At 35.0% G+C, this 21,016-nt stretch overlaps 1 protein-coding gene across 2 annotated transcripts in view; it reads right to left on the bottom strand.

Annotated features, from left to right (window-relative positions):
• Positions 1-21,016, bottom strand: part of LOC150095417 (ferric reductase 1-like) — a 218,180-nt gene that overhangs the window by 63,085 nt on the left and 134,079 nt on the right. For both annotated transcript variants that reach the window (XM_090410756.1, XM_090410755.1), the window contains 3 exons: positions 15,545-15,649; positions 11,629-11,744; positions 3,005-3,088 (listed from right to left, as the gene is read on the bottom strand). In XM_090410756.1, coding sequence (XP_090266882.1) covers positions 3,005-3,088; positions 11,629-11,744; positions 15,545-15,649 — 305 coding nt within the window. The remainder of the gene's footprint in view (positions 1-3,004; positions 3,089-11,628; positions 11,745-15,544; positions 15,650-21,016) is intronic.

Below are 21,016 nucleotides of genomic sequence, written 5' to 3'. Positions count from 1 at the left end.
GACCGACTTTTCTGCTTTCATGATACAGGTCTTCTATCATTATATTAAGGTCTTCTGGAGTGTTTGCAAAAATTATGATATCACCTGCATATCTTAGGTGTGTTAAGTTTCTGTTATTAATTGTTATACCAAGTTTATATTATTAAATATTTCTTGAAGGACTGCTGTAAAGATTTTGGGTGATAGAGTCTCCTTGTTCAGACACCTTTTTCAACAGATATTTTATTGCTACTCGTGTGAAGTTGGATTGTTGCTGTTGCAGTGTGGTATATTTCCTGGAGGAGGTCCACATATTCTCCAGGAACTCCAATTCTGGAGTGCTTTGATTATTGCATTAATTTTAATGGAATCAAATGCTTTTTCATAATCAAAGCCTAAACAGAGAGGAAATTGGTTTTCTTCTGTTTTTCTATTATTTGTTTTACTGCATGAATATGATCAATTATGTTGAAGCCTTTATGGAATCCTGCTTGTTCTACTGGTTGATTTGAGTCTAGAAGAGAGGTTAACCTGTTTGTTATTACTTTACCCTTACTAACATTAAATTGACAGCTATTTTCATTTGCCCAAATTTCCAGTCTATTCAAATCATTTAGTAATTGCTGAATACCAGTAGCATCCCTGATTGTCCTGCCTACCTTCACATCATTGGCAAACGATTGTACATCTGATTAGATCATTCCTGATGTTGTTAATGTATAGACTGAATAGTAATGGACCAAGGACTGAACCCTGAGGTACACCACTGGTCACCTTAAATCTGGAAGATTCACACCCACCGTATACCACTTTTTGATGTCTGTCAACCATCCCCTGATCCAAGTCAAGAGTTTATATTCCAATAGGCGCCAGGGGGCAGAGCCTCCCTTTTGAAGACTCGACACTCAGGGGCTACCCTTAGTGTCGAGTCTTCAAAATTCTAGGAGAACCGGCCTACCAGTCTGGAAAATGGGAGGGGGGGCACCGTAGGCGGAGCCCCTAGTGTGTGTGTGTGTGTATATATGTTAAAGATATCAAGTTCTTTTAAACCTGGTTTTTACTCCATTTCCCAAGTAAGCAAACAGACAAATAATAAGTCAAGTTTCCACCTGCACGTAATGCAAGTCTAAGTGACCTGTAAAGTAGTACAAGTCGAGGCAACTCGTGCTAAACTTGGAATAAGTTCAGATCACTATTCTTAATATTTACCCTTAATGCAAAGCCCATCTCCTTGAGGAGATGTATGATGCTATGCATTAAAGGCAAGAGGCCACTACCTAGACCGGTTTCGACCTTTATTGAGGTCTCATCAGTGGGAGCCAGGCTTAGAAATATCAAGGTTAAGTAATACATAAGCTTATAAGCTCTGTATTACTTTAATCTTGGTATTTCTAAGCCTTGGTTAAGGCTTAGAAATACCAAGTGTTACTTACCAAGCTCTGCATTACTTACCAAGGTTAAGTAATACAGAGCTTATAAGCTCTGTATTACTTAACCTTGGTATTTCTAAACCTTGCTCCCATTGATGAGACCTCAATAAAGGTGAAAACCGGTCTAGGTAGTGGCCCCTTGCCTTTAATGCATAGCATCATACATCTCATCAAGGAGATGGGCTTTGCATTAAGGGTAAATATTAAGAATAGTGATCAGAGCTTATTCCAACTTTAGCACGAGTTGCCTCGACTTGTACTACTTTACGGGTCACTTAGACTTGCATTATGTGCAGGTGGAAACTTGACTTATTATTTGTCTGTTTGCTTACTTGGGAAATGGAGTAAAAACCAGGTTTAAAATAACTTGGTATCTTTAACATATGATATATCCAAGGTAAAAAACTTTCTACATTATATATATATATATATATATATATATAAAGCAATGAGATATACTTTGATTTCAATCACAGAAGAAAATTCAAAATCTTATTAATGCAGTATCTCACATTTCATATTAAATAGTCTCACAGCACGTCAGATTTCAAAATGCAGTTTCTGATTCCACCACTTTATCAAGTGATTTTCAAGACTTTTTTTTTTTTTTGGAAAGGTTTTTCTTCGAAAAAACTGAAAACTAAAAGAAGCTCTTATTTCATCTGGTAAAATATGAAGTTAGGAAGTTGTACTAGCTTTACTGCTACAATGAAACTTTTGTTTATCTCTGTGGTATTGGGGAAATACATTGTTCACTATACAGTCAGTTTCATTCTCATATTTTGACAGTAAATGTCTATATGAGTAAAAATTTATTTTTTTTTTTTAATTTCAGACTGTATAAAAATGCATTCAATGTTTTACAAAAGGAATTCTTCTCAAAATTACCTTAATTATCTTGTGCAGAGTGAAACATTAAAATTTAAATTAAAGATTTAATAGCCGACATTTTTCTAATGTAACACTAGCGTTAGAGCAAACAGTTAATGGACATTAAAATCAAAATTAGATAATTACTTTGGAAATGGAAAGTAAATCTCTGATTCGCTTCCATAAAGAAAAAAAAAATACATATCAATTTAACTACTAATCAATTAATCAGTTTAACTCAGTATAAAAGACATTTAATGATGATTAATTGTTCACCCTTTAGAATCAGCTTTATTCAGAGAGAATAAAGTTTAGAAAATGACAATCCTTGACTAATCCCACCCATTCAAAGAACTGCATGGAAGACATAACATAAAATACCATTTTCTACCATCTGAGATAGTGGGAAGTGGTTATGGCATGATCACTCAGTTCAAACATTGTTTTCAGAAACAGATGTAATCAACATGTTCATGTTTCAGCAGATATGTTAAATCAATTTTTTTTGTTTTTTTTTCCAGTAAATTTTGTTTGTCTTATTTCATTAAAATAATGGTATGGTAAAACATAAGATTAAAAGCATAGACATTCAAATAACTTGCATGTGATGACTTGATAGTGAAGCTGTATGCAGAATGAAACTCAAAACAAAATAGTAATTTTGTTTTGAGTTTCATTTCAAATAGGAATTTTAACTTTTAATAAGCAATTAAAATGATACTTACAAAAACACCATCTTTATAAATCAAAATGAGAATGAAGCCCAGAATAATACAAGTAATACTAGACAACATCAAAGCACGGTGAAACTAAAGTAAAAATGATTAAAATTACTTCATTATTTTACCAATGGATCAAGATCTCAAATTTAGCAATCAGACAAATTTAATTATCATATATTTAATTTTCAACTCAAAGTATTACTCCTTTAAACACTATCTTTACTTAAAAATTACCTACATTATTGAATTATCTGGAAAAAAAAATGCAGTTAACATCTATTAAGTATTCTAAAGAGAAATGTTTGAAAATGGATTGAAAACGGCTATAACTCCAAGCTGTCTCTTAAGCTTCTCAATCACCAACCTTCTATTTCCATATATCATTTCCTCACAGAAGTCTTCATTATGGCTGGCAAGTACCCAGGTGATTACCTGATGGTCACACACCAATTTGAGAAAGGGGATGGAGCATCCTCACTCCTTCGATGAAACAATTAAATTGAAAGAGGACTCTCAATTCTTGTGTGCCCTCCTTAACATGCTGCTTAAGACAGTTGTTTCTGAAAAACTCAGTTTGATTTTCCTTATGCCCAAAAAGCTATCTCTACATTCCAATCTATATTGCCATAATTAAAATCATCCATAATGATCACCATTCCCTTGTTCACTAACTTAAGTGTCTTATACATTTCTTCATCATAACCACCCACATTTTCTGGCTTATAGCAATATCTAACTGAATCTCTTCCTGTCAAAGTCCACCTCACACAATACAGACTCAATCATTGCAGCTATTTTCCTCTTGCATCTCCACTCTTCCCTCCCTTCTTGTCCTTTCTATCTTCACAAAAAAACATATCCTTCCATTTTATAATCTTCTATCAGAACATCCTTATTCAACCATATTTCACTTATTCCAACAACTTTGGAACTAATGTGTTTTTTTTTCCCCACCCATGAGAAGTTATTTGCTAACTTATAGTACATGTTGTACTGTGAGTGGGTTGAGGAATTTTTTTTTCTACTTTTTATCAATTTTGTGCATGCGTGTTTGTAGTAATGCTAAGAAGAACACTGCAGGCAAGAACAAGAAGGCTAGCCCCTGCTAATGAGGTTATTGGCATTGTGGAGATGGTTATTGAAAATGAATTAACCTCCAAAATAGCAAAATTAAAGCAGATCATCAGACAATGCAGGAATAACAAAAACATCAACAGGCATTTAAAAGAACATAGGGAGGAAAAGAAAATTAAGCAGCAAAATAAGAAACAACAAAGCACAGAAACAGGTAAGTCAGGAAGTAACGGAAATCAGGTAAGTGACGTTGTTTGTAAAAAGGATGTTATTTGGTATGGTGACTATAATAAAACATGCTATTGATGAGCGAGTTGTAACTTCAAGTTTTCCAAAAGCAAAAATTAAAAATATAAAGGAAGCAATTCAAAAACAGAAAAGAAAAGTAAACAAGATCGTAATTATAGTAGGTACTAATGACTTAACTAGTGATAAGTTCAGTATGAGAGAGGAGATGAAATGGTTGTTGGAAGAGATGAGAGTAAGAGTGAGAAAGTGAAAATCATCACTATTTTACCTCGACATGATAAAAATGAATTAAGAAGCAGAGTTATGATGGCAAACGATTAGATGTGTAGAAAGAATGAATGTGAGTTTTTGGATGTGTGGAGCGAGTTTGAGGGAAGATTAGATTTGTATAAGAGGGGCAGCCTACACCTGAATGCGCTTAGTATCACAATTCTTGAAAAACCAGTAACTAGTATGAAATCTAACACAGAATCAGGGAAACGAAATTATAAAGGAAGGAATAGTGAAAATGTGAGTGTAATAGCAAAAGGTATCAAGTAGAATACTTCTAGAATTTCTTCTTTTCCTTTCTGTGGTGTGACTACTGCTTCTGCTTTGAGTGAGTCACTGTAATTATCCATAGTGGCATGAAACCTTCATTTCCCATTCTTCTCAAAGATCTTGCCCACTTTCCAAGCCCTCACACTCAACAGAAAGAGTACTAAAGCAGTTGAAGAAAAAACCCAGCTTACCATAGGTAGCTTGCATCAAGAAACCCAGCTCACATACTCAGGCTATGCTGAAGCATGATAATCAGCAGTGCTCATGTGTCCCAAGAACTTTAATCAGTGCCTTAACCATTGATCTCCATACCATCCTTCAATAGGGAAAGAACAATCTTATAACTTTGCCTTTTCCCTCACAAAAAGAATCTCAGCTCATCTATCCTTACTCTTTGTAATATTCAAAATCAACAAACAGGATAAGATCTCTCTGCTTGGATGAGATTTACCTTCAGCCTCTTTTGGCACATAAAGACATCACAGTCACTTCCTCAGCATCTAAGAAACTAGGCATTATCTTCTGCCCAAGATTTTTCTCACCTACCCAACTACTAACTATACAAATAGCCAAACTACCCATCCTTACTCCTCATATGTTTGGGGTGATGCACCTACAACCACCCTAACATGTTTCTCTGAACTTTTATGAAGATTCAGAGATTGATTGGATCTGTCATCGTTTGATGTATCTGACTTTCTCTAATTGGATAGCCAGCTTTTTTTTTCTGGTTGTTCATATCATGGATAGCTCCATCTTGAGTTTTGCCAATTCAAGCGTGCCTGCACTGGTGGTAGCTCTGTTCTATACCAACCCTCTCTCTTCTATATATAAATGATCTGCTCTTATCACTAACAAAAGCGTAGTCTTATTCATAGCTTTGTGATGATAGTGTTCTCCATTTGTCCTACTCATTTGATAAGCCATGCAATGCTCAAGTGTCCCAAGAACTTCAACCAGTGCCTTAACCATTGATTTCCATATCCTCCTTCAATGGGTAAAGGAGGATCTCATAATAGGAACCTCAGCTTATCTATCCTTACTCTTTATAATATAAAAGATCAGCAGACAGGATAAGATCTCTGCTTGGATGAGATTTCCCTCCAGCCTCTCTCTCTCTTGGCACAAATACATCACATCAGTCACTTCCTCTTTCTCAACCCACTACCCATACATGGTACTTATATATTATAGGTTGATCAACCAACCTCTTGTGTATGGGCTCAACATAAAAATCTAAGAAACTAGTCATTACCTTCTGCTCAAAAGATTTTTCTCACCCACCTAACTACTAACTATACAAATCCCCAAATCACCCATCCTTTGAATACTCTTCAAATGTTTGGAGTGATGTACTTACCTCTCTAAAATTCTTTATGCTGTCCAGAGGAGAGAAATCTAGTTGTTCAGATGATACCTTTTTCTTGAAGATGTAATGTTTCAGTACTGTCTCTGCTCTATAAGCACTTCCATGGACACCACAGTCCATGGAAGTGCTTATAGAGCAGAGATCATTCTTGTATCTGTTGGGTCTAAAAAGAAAAGCAACTGCTCTGAATCCTTTTCATTGCAACCATTGGCATCAATCCTTGCCTGCACATCAAACATGCAGGACAGATGCACTTCATTGGTTCTATAATATCATATATGAGATATATCTGTGTGTGTGTGTGCATGCTTTACTTCCCCATTAAATGCATTTCATATCTATAAATCACATTTTTCTCTCCATATAACTACAGTCATGCTATTCATCATCACAGCAATCATAACCTCATTGGTAGCACACCAATTACATTTTCACTTATATTATATTATTATCCTTCGACATTCACAGTGACATCTAGACCCAGATTGTTTTGTATTCTCTTCCTTTCTTCCATTTTATACCCTATCCAACATTATCCTTATCTTTAGTTATTTTAATTCTCAGTTTATGCATTATCATTTGCTCTCCACTTAACCATTTCCAATTATTTGAAAATGTGAATGTTTTATTTTAAATCATGGTTCAATGATTTAAAATAGAGCTTGAGAATATAAATATATGAATCTCTTTGATATTGCTGTTTTGATGCTTTAGGTTGTTATATCTACTTTTACTTTATCTTAGTTATTTTTGTTTATAACTCTTCACTTTATGCTTTGGCTTTCTTACTATCACTCACACTGTAAATTAACAAATTTATTTGATTAACGACTGCATTAGTTAAATCATTCTTTGAATTTGGCGTTTGCAAGGAATATTAAATGAAGAGAAAGATATTATTCCCCTTTAACTTTGACAATTGCCTTGTAATTGTCAAAGTTAAAGGGGAATTTAAACATGTCATGGTTTAAACTTATTTAGCATAATATAAATACCTTGTCACTGATTTGTCAGATGCATGCAGGTTCATAGTTTTGGGATTAGTGCATTGACAAACCAGACAGGATAAGATGCCCATTTCACATACTAATTTAATCAAGCCAAGAAATCCATTTACAAATGTTCAATCCACATATGAGCATGGAAACAAAAGAATTTATCAGTGGCAGACTATTCCATTGAATACATATTGAACATAGTTCTCCTATAATCCTAATATTTCTATTTCATAACCTAAATAGAATTAAGCAAAATTTACTAGCCATTCCTATTCATTAAACATTTTAACTAGCCAAGTGTGAGCTCAATTAACAGTAACTTATGTTCACCACATACAGTAGTTTGCTTACTCTTATAAAAGATACTTATTCAAATCATCATGAATATTTACATTAGCACAACTGAATATTTGTTCAGAAGTATTTACACCCAAGCACAGCTAATTCTCTTTTTACATGGCTTTTTTTTAAACGATTTTGAAATAACACTGTTTAGAAAAAAAAGCAATTCTATTTTTACACTGTATATTTTGATTTAACATGGCTCAAATGCCACTTACTTTTAAAATTCATGTTTGAATTCAGTTCTGTTAAAAAAAGGTATTTCCATTATAATTATCATTTCCTAGTACATATGTATGTACTAGGAAATGAAATCATAGTGGGTTCCCTAAAATTTAAATTTTAGGGAACCCACTATGTTTTAAATATCAGGGATTACTCTATGATTACTCTATATCATTTGCCTATGCTACAGAGCATAGGCAAATGCTATAACTTATATAATGAAATCGCAAAAAAGTGTTGGTGGCTATAAAGCAGCTAAGGATTGTGCTTAGCTGCTTTATAATCGATTTTGCAGCAATGCTTCAGGAGATCATATATTAAAACTATTACTCATTAATTGATTTCTAATACCACAAGCAATGAAAGGTGTGTATTTTAACATTACCAGTGTGCACTGGAAGTCAAATAAAAAACGTTGGGTTACAAAAGAAGTTTTTAATGAATGGTTCCATCAATGTTTTGTTCCAGAATTTAAATACTATGTGATGGAAAAAAATCTGAACTTTTAAAGTTTTATTGATTATAGACAATGTGCCTATCCATCCTGTTTTAGAACACCCAACTGTGAAATTGTTTTCTGCCACCTAATACAACCACTAGACTAGGGTATGATTGCTACTTCAAAACTGACTACATAAGAACATTCCAATACATTTGGATAAACTAGATAAGGATAATTTACTGACAGTTATTGATGTAAGGAAGAATTTTTCTATTCTGGATTGCAAACTTGCTAAGTTGGCATTATCAGAATTGAAACCATCAACTTTAAATGCATGTTGGAAAGCTACTTGGCCAGAATGTGTGAAAAAGAAAAACCCTGTATCTTTGTGTTCAACTGAATATCCCAATACCATCAGATTAGCACACACAATTGGTGGAGAAGGATTTCATGATTTTTCGTTTGCAGATATTGAAGAATTGATGGTTGATAAGGCTGTTAGTGATGACAAAATAATAAAAGCTGTCCTTGAGAATCTGGATGAAAAAGAAAAAAGTGATGGTGATGAAGAGATTCTACTCACTGCAGGATTAAATAAAGGGCTTCAAATGGACTAGTAAATTGCAAAGTTATTTTTTTTTTAAACATGATCCAAATACTGAATGAGCTGAACAGTTCAAATGTGAACTGAAGTCATGTATGGTGCAATATGAAGAATTATACAAAGATCTAGTCAAAACAGGAATTCAATGATTAATTACAGAGTTCATGGTTTAAAAAATTTTTTTTTAAAAATTAACCTTCAGAATTATTAGAAATTAATGCTAATTCAGTTCCATTGCAGTACGAACAGGATGGCCAAAGTGTTTCAAGTGATGGAAGCGATTTAAGTCCAGTCTCACATAAAAGAATGTGGTTACTGTCAGAAAGTTGACGGCAAATAAAATTTAATAACCATGTGTGGATGTATTTGGACCTTTTCAAATTGTTTTATTAGTGACACTATTTTCTTTAAGAGATGCACATATTTGTTTGAAAATGACATGTTCATATAAGGTTTTCACATCTGGAACCATTCTTCTATTTTTTCTTATGCACTGTATTCTTTTTTACATGGTTTTCATTTAAACAATTTTTTCTGGAACCAATCTAATATGTAAATTGAGAACTGGGTGTACTTACGACTAGTTGAATTCCATATACCTCGTTCTTTCAAGAACGTCCTTATTCGATTCCTTTGTCTATGTAATAATGTTCCTTTTCTTCTGGCTGTATCCTTGTTTCTTTCCTGAAATTTTTATTTTTTTGTCTTTATCACTGCTTATGAATGAAATTCAGAGGATAAAGAAGACCAATGTGGCAACCTCAGCTGTTTGACAATTGCTTTCTCTATTGATCCCTTAGTAATGGCTTGTACTGATTTCTTCACACAAGATGCTCTGGCGACCAACAGTAGACTTCATATGGCGGTGGATCCATAGGAAAAGGATCAAAAGCCCCAAAATGCTCTCCTTTCTAATGCAAAAGCTTTTATAGCAAGTCTTCACATGGGAATCTTGAGAGATGTGTACTATCTCGAAGTTATGTTATTATTGGGACATGCTGACATCGCAACTCGTGATGCCAGTTCCAATAACACAATGTTTTTCATAAAGTTATTACAAAAAGAAATTTAGTATTTTACAAACAATGGCAATGCCATTTATATTTTTCATTCTAGCTAACAACTTGTAAAAGTGAACATGATACAACATTAATCATGTGAGATTTTACAAGGTCATGCCAAAACAAAAAGCTGTGCAGGAACAACTGAATGTGTTTGCAATCTGTTTTGAAGGAAAACTTTCCTAGTAAAATTTTTCCATCAGAGTAAACTCAATTATACAAAAGTGCCTACAGGTTTCCTTACATCCAATGGGATTCAAATCTAGATTTTTCCAAACTTAGAGTACTTTTTTTTTTTTTAATCTGATGCAAAGGCACTTATTTTACCTAAATCCTTTCTTCTTTGTATTCACTAACCATTTCATTCACCATCCATAAATTATTGGACATCAGATGTATAGTAACTCTGATCCTTGGTGATGTGCCACAGCAAATGCTGCCAGGTGGTCCTATTGCATGCTTTTATGGAGTGCATATCTATTCCCATTCTCAAATGGGAATGGATACAACATTAGTGACATAAGAGGGTAGCTGTCAAAGAGAAAATCAAGTAGGTAGGAGATGAGTGGTATAGTGCAAGACTCTACACATGGTCTGCTACTGTTTAATTTTTATATTAATGATATTAAAGATCATTTGAAGAGTAACATCCACATGTTTGGAGAAAGCAGCAGCAAAAAGACATTGCAGAATAAGGTTCAACATGTCAAATTGTAACACAGTCCAAGTGCACTTTGGGCTGAAGAGTTTGAAAGCTGTTCATGAAGGGACTGCATAGCAGCAAACTGATAATGATGCACAGATTTTGAGAGGTTGATAGATGGGATGAAGTTCAGAGGATATATTTTTTTGCAAAAGTGGAAACAATAATAAAAGATCATTTGGTATATGGAAAAACAGACACACTAACAGGGATAAGGAAATTATTCTTTTTAGATGCAACCACATCTGGGCTACTGAACTCTGATTTGGTGAGCTGGATTTCCTTGGGAATGGAGAAAGTGATGGAAAAAATCCAGAGGAGTAACCAAGATGATAATAAGTCTCTGAAATGCTTTGAATTATAAGAACATGTTAAAGGTCTGTGGGTTTACAAAAAAAAATATGACAGAAGAGAGGGGGAATATGATAGAAACCGAAGTTGCTAATTGGGCTTTATAGAATTGATGCAAGAGAAATTTTTCAATACACCTGGAGGGGAAAACAAGTATAAAGTTAGTAAGTAGGGATGTCATGACTAGATTTTTTGCTAAGAGTGGGGAATGAGTGGAATGGATTACCAGATGTGCTGCAAGTGCACTGTCATTGAATGTGTTTAAAGAGAGTATGATAAGTGATGAATATGACTGGTATGAGCAAAAGAAGTTAAAATTCAATGAAAATGCCTAGTTGTTGGAAACTTCTATAATGCAAGTCAGCCTAAATTCAAAGAATTAACAAGAATCAAAACAATTTTTTCCAAGGAATATCAATCAGTGCAGCATATTTATGATTATGGAATGGCTTCATTTGCTTTTTTTTTTTTTTCAGCAACTGAATTTAAAAAGTAATACAGACTAAATTGTGGAGATAAATCTGAAAATCCTACATGTTAAGATCAAGTATGGTGTTAACTCCTCTTCAACATATTACAGGAACACAGAAAATTATGTAATATTTTAAAAAAATGTAATTATTTAAAGTCATGATCATTTAAGATGTGGTTCTCAAAAATTATACATACAGCAAACCAGATTTTTACACCACATAGCATCCTTTCTTCCCACTCCTGTTTATAATAACGAGCAAACAGAATGGCAGCACTCACACACCCAATCCATGCAATTATCATCAAGGAACCTATGTACACAGAAATAAAATAAAATGTTCTGAGATTTAACCATTTAAATATTAAAATTTGAGTCATTTTAAGTTTATCTGATAAATATTAAATAAATTCTCATATCATAGCAATATCAGATACTTAGTTAACACCAAGATAGCTGTTGAAAGCTATCTTGGTTATATTATAAATTACAGATACAAAGAAATTATATACTTGGTTTAATTGTTTGCTTACACTTGGATAATAGATTAAACCAAGTATATAATTTCTTGGTTTCTTTAATTTACCAAGATGGCTGATTATCTCTATTTTTAAGTGAGTATTTGCAAATAAATTTAGAGTAGTGGAAGAGTTAAGTATAATTTCTGGGGAATTCCCATGCTACTCCTCTTAAACACTTAATATAATTAACGGCTATTTTAGCCTGTTTTTGTTTAGGAGTGTCCCTTATGTTTAATACATTGGCTAACATAACTCAAAAAGGGTATATATATATTTTAGGGCATTATGGGCGAGTATAGAAGGCAATTATGGCAGAATAAAAAATGTGGAAAAATTATGTACATGCCTTGTTTTTGGTTTAAAGATGGATACCCTTCCCCTTCTTTTCCTCCCCCCTCTCCCCACAACAAAATAATATATATATATATATATATATATATATATTAGTAACCCAGGTTCCCAAACTTATTTCCCGTGTCTCAAGTACATCCCCATGTTCCTCCCCCCCCCCATTCCCTACATCCGAGGTGCCTCGGATGTAGGGAATGGTGATAGATTTAGAGTAATCTTTTTTGTGAATGGGGGGAGGGGAAGGTGGGTTGTGGATAACTGGTTTAAGTATTTTTTGGATTCTTTTTTTTGGGGGGGGGGGGGGCTAGCCATTGGCTGAGAAAGTGTCATGGATGCGATTTAGTTCAGTAGTTCAGTGGTTAGGGCTTGTTCATTTGAACAGATTATTTTTGCCCTGTTGAATAGGGTCTTAATAACTCCATATTGTTGTGAGGGGGTGATGGGATTGTTGGTGAATGTGTCTGCCTGTATGGGTGGGTTTTCTATAAACTGAGAAAACCAAGGTTCCATCAGGTTGGTGGGTGACTAGTGTGTCTAGGAAGGGGAGGTTATTGTTTTCCTCTTTTTCCAGGGTGAACTTGATTCTAGGGTGTTGGTTATTTAAATGTGTTAGGAAGGAGAGGAGTGAATCCAGGCCATGTGGCCAAATAGCAAACACATCATCTACATAGCGAAGCCATATGGTAGGTTTTTATGGGGCTGAGTTTAAGGCTTTCTCTTCAAAAGTCTCCATAAAGAAGTTGGCCGAGGGTGGGGAAAGTGGTGAACCCAGGGCTGACCCCTCTATCTGTTTATAGAATTTTTCCTGCCAAATGAAATAGTCTGCGTTCATTGTAAACTGAAATAGGGCTGAGATATCGGGAGGAAATTTAGCTTGGATTAGCTCTAAGGTTTCTTTGAGGGGGACATTCGTGAATAAGGAGGAGACGTTAAAACTGACCATTATGTCATTATGTTGGAGTGTAAAGTTTTCTATACTGGCTTTGAAGTGGGCTGAGTTTTTTTTTTTATGTGTGATGGTGTGTTGCCATTATAGTGTGAGAGTGCTTTGGCTAAATGCTTGGCTAGTTTGTAAGTGGGAGAATCAATGCCATCCACTATGGGACGTAATGCACATTTCCTTTATGTATTTTCGGGAGCCCATATATGCGGGGGGGGGGGGGGTCTAGAGTTATATGGTTTCAGTCTGTTGGTAATCTCCACAGGCCAAGAAGTGACCTTCTTAAGGAGCCTATGGAGTTTTCTAATTTGAGAGTTGGTGGGATTGTATTCAATGGGGATGTAAGTGGAATGATCTAATAATAAAGCATTGAGCTTACCTGTGTAGTCATTAAGATTGAGTACCACAGTGGCGTTCCCCTTATCCGCTTTGGTGATCACTATTTCTTTGTTTTTCTTCAATTCTTGTAGTGACTTGTATTCACTAATGGATATGTTGGATTTTGGAGGTTTTGCTTTTTTGAGAACACAGGCTACATCCAATCTAATATCATTGCCGATGTGGTTTGGAAGGTGGCGAATCCCACGTTCAATCTGGATCATTAATTCCTCGGCTGGTAATTTCTTAGGAGCAATGGCGAAGTTGTGAGCACATGACAGAGCGTTGAGTGCTTCAGGCTTCAAGATAACTGAAGAAAAGTTGACTATAGTGTTGGTTTGTAGTTTAGGTTTGGACGCCGAGTTCTTTATTAATTTTTCAAACTTGTTGATATGTCGGCTCCGTATTCGTTCGAATTCTTTATTAGCCGCCTACACGAGACGTCATGTAGGACTGACCAAAGCTCGTGAGTAAGTGTATGTGAAAGCTCATTTTCTAGCGCTAAAATGGCTGTTTATGTCTGCTAGGGAACCGCGTGTACCGGTAATTTGCTCCCGAAGTAAAGCCTGGCTCGCCCGGTTGTAGATAGAGAGTTTTTTGTGAGACGAAGCGGTGTTTAAATTTTACACAGTTAGGGATGACTTGATTATCCCGCAGTGTTTTAGGAATGCCAGACGGTTAAGTTGTCTGGATAACTTTAGCTTCAGTTTGCCGTAATGGCGCTTCTCTACAATAAAGCCTCTCTACAAGAATCAGAACACAAGGACTACATCCAATTTCACCATTACAGCCACTCTGAGCTTGCAGACCATGCTTTGGATACTTTCCACAGAATAAGGTGGAAGAAAGCCACAGTAATACACCACAGCAAGTTCAAATATGAAAGACTATTCGTGGAATCAGCCTCAGCCCTTAGGAACATGCCAAACCTCAACAAATTTGGATGCATGAGGCTGCCCCAAATTTGGGAAACATATCAGAACTTCAGTCCAAAGGCCAAGAACACCTAATATAGCTCACCAGGTGCATCATCAGGACTTTAGGAAAACGGTGGCTTCCTCGCTTTGTTTCTCATTTGTTGTTATGTAGTACTTGCGTGCACGTTTTTATCTTAAGTTCCAATGAAGATGGCAATGTGATGTTGCTGAAATATCAGAAAGTATATATTAAAGTTGACTTAATTTATATTTCTAGTGTATGCTGTCAATTCCTTAAGTATTTAGTTATCATATTAATGAGTCAGTTAAAAGGTTATGTGGACATCTCTTCTCAGTTATCTAGCAATAACCCTTAAGCAACCCCATTTTTTGGGCATTTAGTCACTTTAATTCAAAATGGGCAAATGTAAATTTAGTATTACTATACCATAGTAGATATATTTTATCCATCCACAGCACTTATTTAGAATTATAGCTACAGCAACCAAGACTATGGTAACCACTTATTACATCTTAATTGCATGTGTTCTTCTAGCTGGCTGTGTTTTCCAGGATGCAAAACCTGAGTTTCCACGAGGAAAAAGCCAAGTTAGCCGGTCTTGGGAGTGGACTGCAGGATTTTTCTCCTCAGTTAATCTGGGGTTTTTCATCCCACAAGCAGGTAAACCAGCCTTGAGAACTCAATGCTTCTACAGACATAGGATACACCAGGAGGCATAGGGCTAACCACCTTATCCTCATATAATGGTTGCAGTTAAATGAATACAAAACCCTTGATGCCACAAGGTAAAAGAGGAGAAAAGGAAGAAAAAAAAAGAGAATGCAATGTGTAATTGTACATAACTTCAATGATTTTTCTATAATTTGGCATAGATAATAGTACAGTGACAGACTGCAGACAATACAAAGTTTTTGAAATTACACAAATTAAGTCATATTAAAAAAAAAGCACTAATATTTTAAATACACGTTGCAGAAAACTTACCATGAGCCATGATAAGAGGAGCAGTACCAAGTGCACCAAAGATATTGATCAATGTCAGATTAACTGGAGCAGAAGAAATTTCATAGTTATCATGTTTGGCTTTACCTAGAGAAGGGTTAAAAAAAAAACTCAATTACATTTAGACTAAAATTATACATTGGAATACTCAGTGCCGTAATGAGGGTGTGGCGAAAGAGGTGCCAGCCACGGGCGCAAAATGTAAAAAAGTAGATATAAAAGTCCGCTATTTTATATTGTATTTTTAAATTTCGGCAATACACCACTTTAAACACAAATTTTGCAACACACTGCAACTCATTCTGATGGGGCTAAATAGTAGGTATTTAGCATATTCATTTAGTAAAATTTAACTTGTTATATTTTTCAAAATTTTTGTCATTTTTGGGTTAGGAAGCATAAGTCTTTCATAAAAAATATATTTTCTAAGCTGATTGTCTTTAGGAAGAAGATGAATTTTATCAGTTGGGATCAGATTGCTACTATGCTTACAAAGAAGCCAGGAGTGGCTTGAAAAAATTCCATGTTTGTTCTTTGGAGCAAGGTTTTTGTACTACTCCTTAGTCCCCACCCCATTGGAAATACAATGATCACTGACAAGCTCAGTCTGGAAAAATAATTTTAGCACCACTACATTTTTTCCTCCCAGTTTTAATACACATCAATATTTTAATGGAATGATTAATATATTAAAACAAACTTTGCATTAATTTTATTAATACAGTGGTGCCTCGCAATTCAACACCTATCCATCGCCGAACTAATGTCGAATTGTGGGACAATATTTCCCAGATAAGTCTATGGAAAATAGATTAATTCATTTTATGACCTTTTTCTTGACTACTAGTATTAATAAATTAAAGACTTAATTCTGTATGTTAGTCAAGTAAATATTAGTTTAATATCCAACATTTCACTGACTGATATCTGTCAGTATTTTCAAAGGAATACACTGGTAAGGAATAGAAAGTAACAAAAACTAGGAAACTAACTGATAATTCTAACAATTATATAAAGTTATCACTGTGCGTGATACAATGATATAATACGCGTGTCGCAAGCACAACGTTTTATTTGTTGAGATATTTAATCTAATTTTCATGAAATTTCATTTCTTTTTGAAATGTTCTGGAATGGTAGTTGTCTTCTATGTAGGGCATATGACTCATATCCCATTCAATATTATGGTTGGTAGAGGCAAAGTGAAGAAAGGCCTGATATATCCTGTCTGTTATTCCTTACATAGCCTATGTGTTCTTTCTTGTATCAAAACTTCTAGATGTCTGTCCGATGTAATTAATACCGCAAGAATAAGATATGCTATAAACTCCAGAGTATTTGTAGAAAGGATCGCTACCTTTCGGTGATCTTATAAACTTTTGAATGGTCTCAATAGGTTTGACGGTTACTCTGATATTATATGGTTTTAGAAGAGCTAATTTTCTGGATATGGCACTAACAAATGGAATTGTTATAGAGCTGATGTATTGGGTTTCATCTCATTGTCTTTGCGGTATGTCACTGAAGAGAATCTTGTAGGGTAGCCATTTAGGGATAGATCTTTGGATATTTTCATTAATTCTTCTTGTAGGTTGCCAGGGTCTGTGGTACACTGTATAGCTCTTTTTTTGATCATATGGATAATGCCGAGTTTCTGGTATATGTGGCGAGACGAGTCGAAATGGAGTTATTGCTTACCAGTGTATTCCTTTGAAAATGCTGACAGATATCAGTCAGTGAAACGTTGGATATTAAACTAATATTTACTTGACTAACATACAGAATTAAGTCTTTAATTTATTAGATTAATTCATTGTTGGACCCCCATCCCATTCCTCCCCCTAATGGGGGAGTGGGAGAGAAACCATATTATTTACTTATATATTTTACTATTGTAAAACACACTAAATTACAAAATACACTATATACAGAATACATACAATCTATTGAGCCTTAGATGTTGGAAGGGAGTCTTCTTTATCCTATTCTACCTCTTCTCGTCTCCTCTTTGCTTGAGCAGGGATGGACTGTCTCTCCCTCTTTTTCAAGAGGGAAAGATAGTCCACATGGTTTTGAAGTGATGCACCATCATGCATCACTTCATGATTTTGAAGTGATGCATGATGGTGTTGTTGAACAAGTGTCATTCTACTCACATCAGCAGTGTTGGATTGCCATTCCAAACAGACTATACCTTCTCCTTCAATGGAAGAAAACTTCTTTAATAGGTTCAGGTGAAATTCCTCTTTCTTCTTTGTTTGCTGTTCGCTGAGTGCTCACAGTTCTTCCACTGTCAGTTCATCGTGATCCTCCACAAGCTCTTCTACATCAGCCTCAACCTCTTTCTATGTCGAGATTCTCTGCCGTCGAAATGATCTCTCACATGGCTGCAGCTGCTTGGTCTGCACTGTTGTCATCCTGAGAAAAATTAAGAACGAGTTTCTTCCACGATGCACAAAGGGTTCGCTGTGTCACTCCATCCCAGGCAGTTTTAATAAAGGAAATGGAGTGGAGAATGTTGAACTCTGTCTTTCAGAAGTCCTTCAGTGTCTTGTCCCAAGAGTGAGTCACGTTGAAAAGCCGTGAGAACAAAGCCTTGGTGTAAAGTTTAAAACATGCAATCACTTCTTGATCCATGAGTTGGATCGGTGACATTGTGTTTGGAGGCAAGAACTAGACTTTGATGAAGTCAGTCAATTTCAAGAATGTCCTCTAAGTCTTGAGGGTGGGCACTAGCATTGTCAAGGATCAGCAGTGCTTTCAAAGGCAAATTGTTGTCAGTGAGGAACATCTTCATGCTCGGGGAAAACACCACAAAAATCAAATCTTTGAAAACTTGGTCTACCCAGGCTTTTCCATTGGATTTCCACATCACTGGCAGTTTGGACTTTATTTTCTTCCCAAAGCACTGAGGATTTTCTGAGTGGTAGACCAGAAATAGCTTTAGTTTAGTCTCAGCTTGCATTTGCTGCAATAACAAGCTAAGCCTATCTTTCATAGGCTTATGTCCTGGGAGTTTCACTTCTTGCGTGATACAAGTTCGATTTAGCAAGCAGTTCCAAAATAACCTAGTTTTATCCCCGTTAAAAATTTGCTGTAGCAGGTAGCCTTCCTGATTAAATCTTGAAATTTTTTCACAAACTTTTCTGCAGCCTCTATCTGCACTAGCAGTTTCCCCGTCTGAGAACACTATGGAAGCCTGTTCTACCTTGGAATCTGTGAAACCGGCTTCAACTTGCTTTGAATTCCTCAGTCTGATCTGAGGTATATCATAGTTTTCTTCTGCAATTTTTCAAAAATTAACCTAGCCTTCTCACAGATTATTGCCTGAGTTACTGGATCTCCCTTCATCTGTCTTTCTCTAATCCAAGTGAAAAGCAGCTTTTCCATCTCTTCATTGATTGAAGATCTATTCTTGTCAGAAATCGTCATTGCACCAACAGACACCCTAGCACCCATAATCTTCTCTCTGTTGCCAAAAAGTTGCCACAGTTGACCTAGGAATGCCATACTCTTCAGCTACATCTGTAATTGTTCTACCTTTCTGCACTTTATCTACAATTTCTTTCTTCTTCTCTATGCTCAACAAAGTGTGCTTCTTTCCTGAATTATTCCTCTGTTCACTTCTCTTTGGACAAAGCTGCATTTTTCAGAAAGTAAAAATTTTGTGCAGATGCACAAAATTTTTACTTTCTGAAAAATGCAGAATTGAAAATTAGAACATGAGCAAACACCTATGCAGCCCAACAAGAAATGATAAATAACATTGCACAATTCCATGCACGCACATGTGCTGGCCCATGAAATTCAAGTGTCGAATTGTGGGACACCACTGTACCAAGTGAAATGTATTAATCTCATCAATAATATATTGATCAACTTTCTCCTTGCTCCTTTATTTCTGATATCACACTTAATCCACTTGGATAATACTGCCATTGGAAAAGGCACTGATGACTGGTACTTTTTGAAGTGGATGATATGATTTAGCTTGTGATCATCCTATGTGGGTTGGTCTGAGGTAAAGAATCAAAAAATAGTCAGATAGTACTGTTCACCTGAACTTCTAGGGTAGTTTTGAGTTTTTGTAAGCTGAGGTTTTTTTTTTTTAGAAACTATCATCAAATTCTTAATATGTACCCTCAAGAGGTGCACAACATACTATGAAAGTACTACATGAAAAGTTTACATTACTAAATTCCTATCAACAAATGTCCTCCAAATTAGTCTTCTATTAGGACTCCAATGTTATTAGATTATATGGCTTAGTCTTCTAAGGCTCTTCTTACTGTATCAATTCATCTAGATTTTAGTCTTCCTCTGGATATTTTTCCTGCCATTAAACTTATTTAGCTAAGTTTTCCTCTACCATTATATTTTAGTGACCATACACCTAAGAACAGCTCTGCACATAATTCCCTGAAAGCACTGAAGTGAAGCAGGTCAAGGTGAGCACTGTTTACTGTTCTTAAGAAATATCAGTGACTAGTATGAAGTGTATAGGAATATTCATGTAAGGAGCAGAGTTGGCTCCATTTTTTTTTTTTTTTTTTTTTATAGAAATAACTAGTTGTTTTGTCAAGTTAATTGAGACTCAGTACCTCAAACATGTATTAAGTAATACTTCTAGTTTGGACACATTCAGCACACCAGATGTGTTGGTACAGGGGAATTGAAAAATATTTTAGATTGTAAACTTCAATGTTTAGAACACTATCATTGCACTTAAAGTATTGCTTATTATGTTCAAATTGTTAATTTTCTTTTTTTTTTTTCATTGTTGTGAAATGCTGCTTTGGAGGTTTAACAGTTATGCAAACCAGTCTTATGTTTAGCTATTTCAGCTGAAATGGTCTTTCTCCTTAGATATGCATAATACATTTTTTAAAAAAATGTACTGCTGTTGAACTAAGATCCATGGAAGCCATTACTCAGTGCATACCAATTTGATAAATGCTTAAAGTCTGAGTAAACAAGTGTCACTCCTAGAATGATTATAAAGGTTTCTGTGGTTTAGGAGTTTTACAGTAAATTTTTGGTACTGAGACTATGTTTTTTGACATATAACCAATTTAATACAATAACATAACCCTGTAATTTTTGTAAAGTCATTGGACTTTATTAGTATAAATATATTATGTTTTTTTATTGTATACTTTTTTTATACAAAAAAAATTAGAAAAAATTAATTACACAGAGATGTTATCAAACTTCACAATTAGTATGTATAGGTTTGTATGTACTAATATGTTTGTATGTATGAAACTATATGACAAGTTGACACTGGTGAATAATCATGTTAAGTGAATTAAGGTTAGTGCATTTAAGTTGGGAGCCTTGTTCTAGAGTGGCATTTTTCAAACCATTTGTACTCTAATAAGCACAATGGTGTGATTTCACAGTAAGGTTAGAAACATCCAGTGCTATACAGTTCCACTATATAGTACTGGATGT

The sequence above is a fragment of the Typopeltis vanoorti genome, chromosome 20 (genome assembly GCF_054136105.1).
Source record: "Typopeltis vanoorti isolate ZY-2024b chromosome 20, IOZ_Tvanoo_1.0, whole genome shotgun sequence".
NCBI lineage: Eukaryota > Metazoa > Arthropoda > Arachnida > Uropygi > Thelyphonidae > Typopeltis > Typopeltis vanoorti.
The sequence above is the reverse complement of the archived record's forward strand: the minus strand, read 5'-3'. Positions and strand labels throughout refer to the sequence as shown.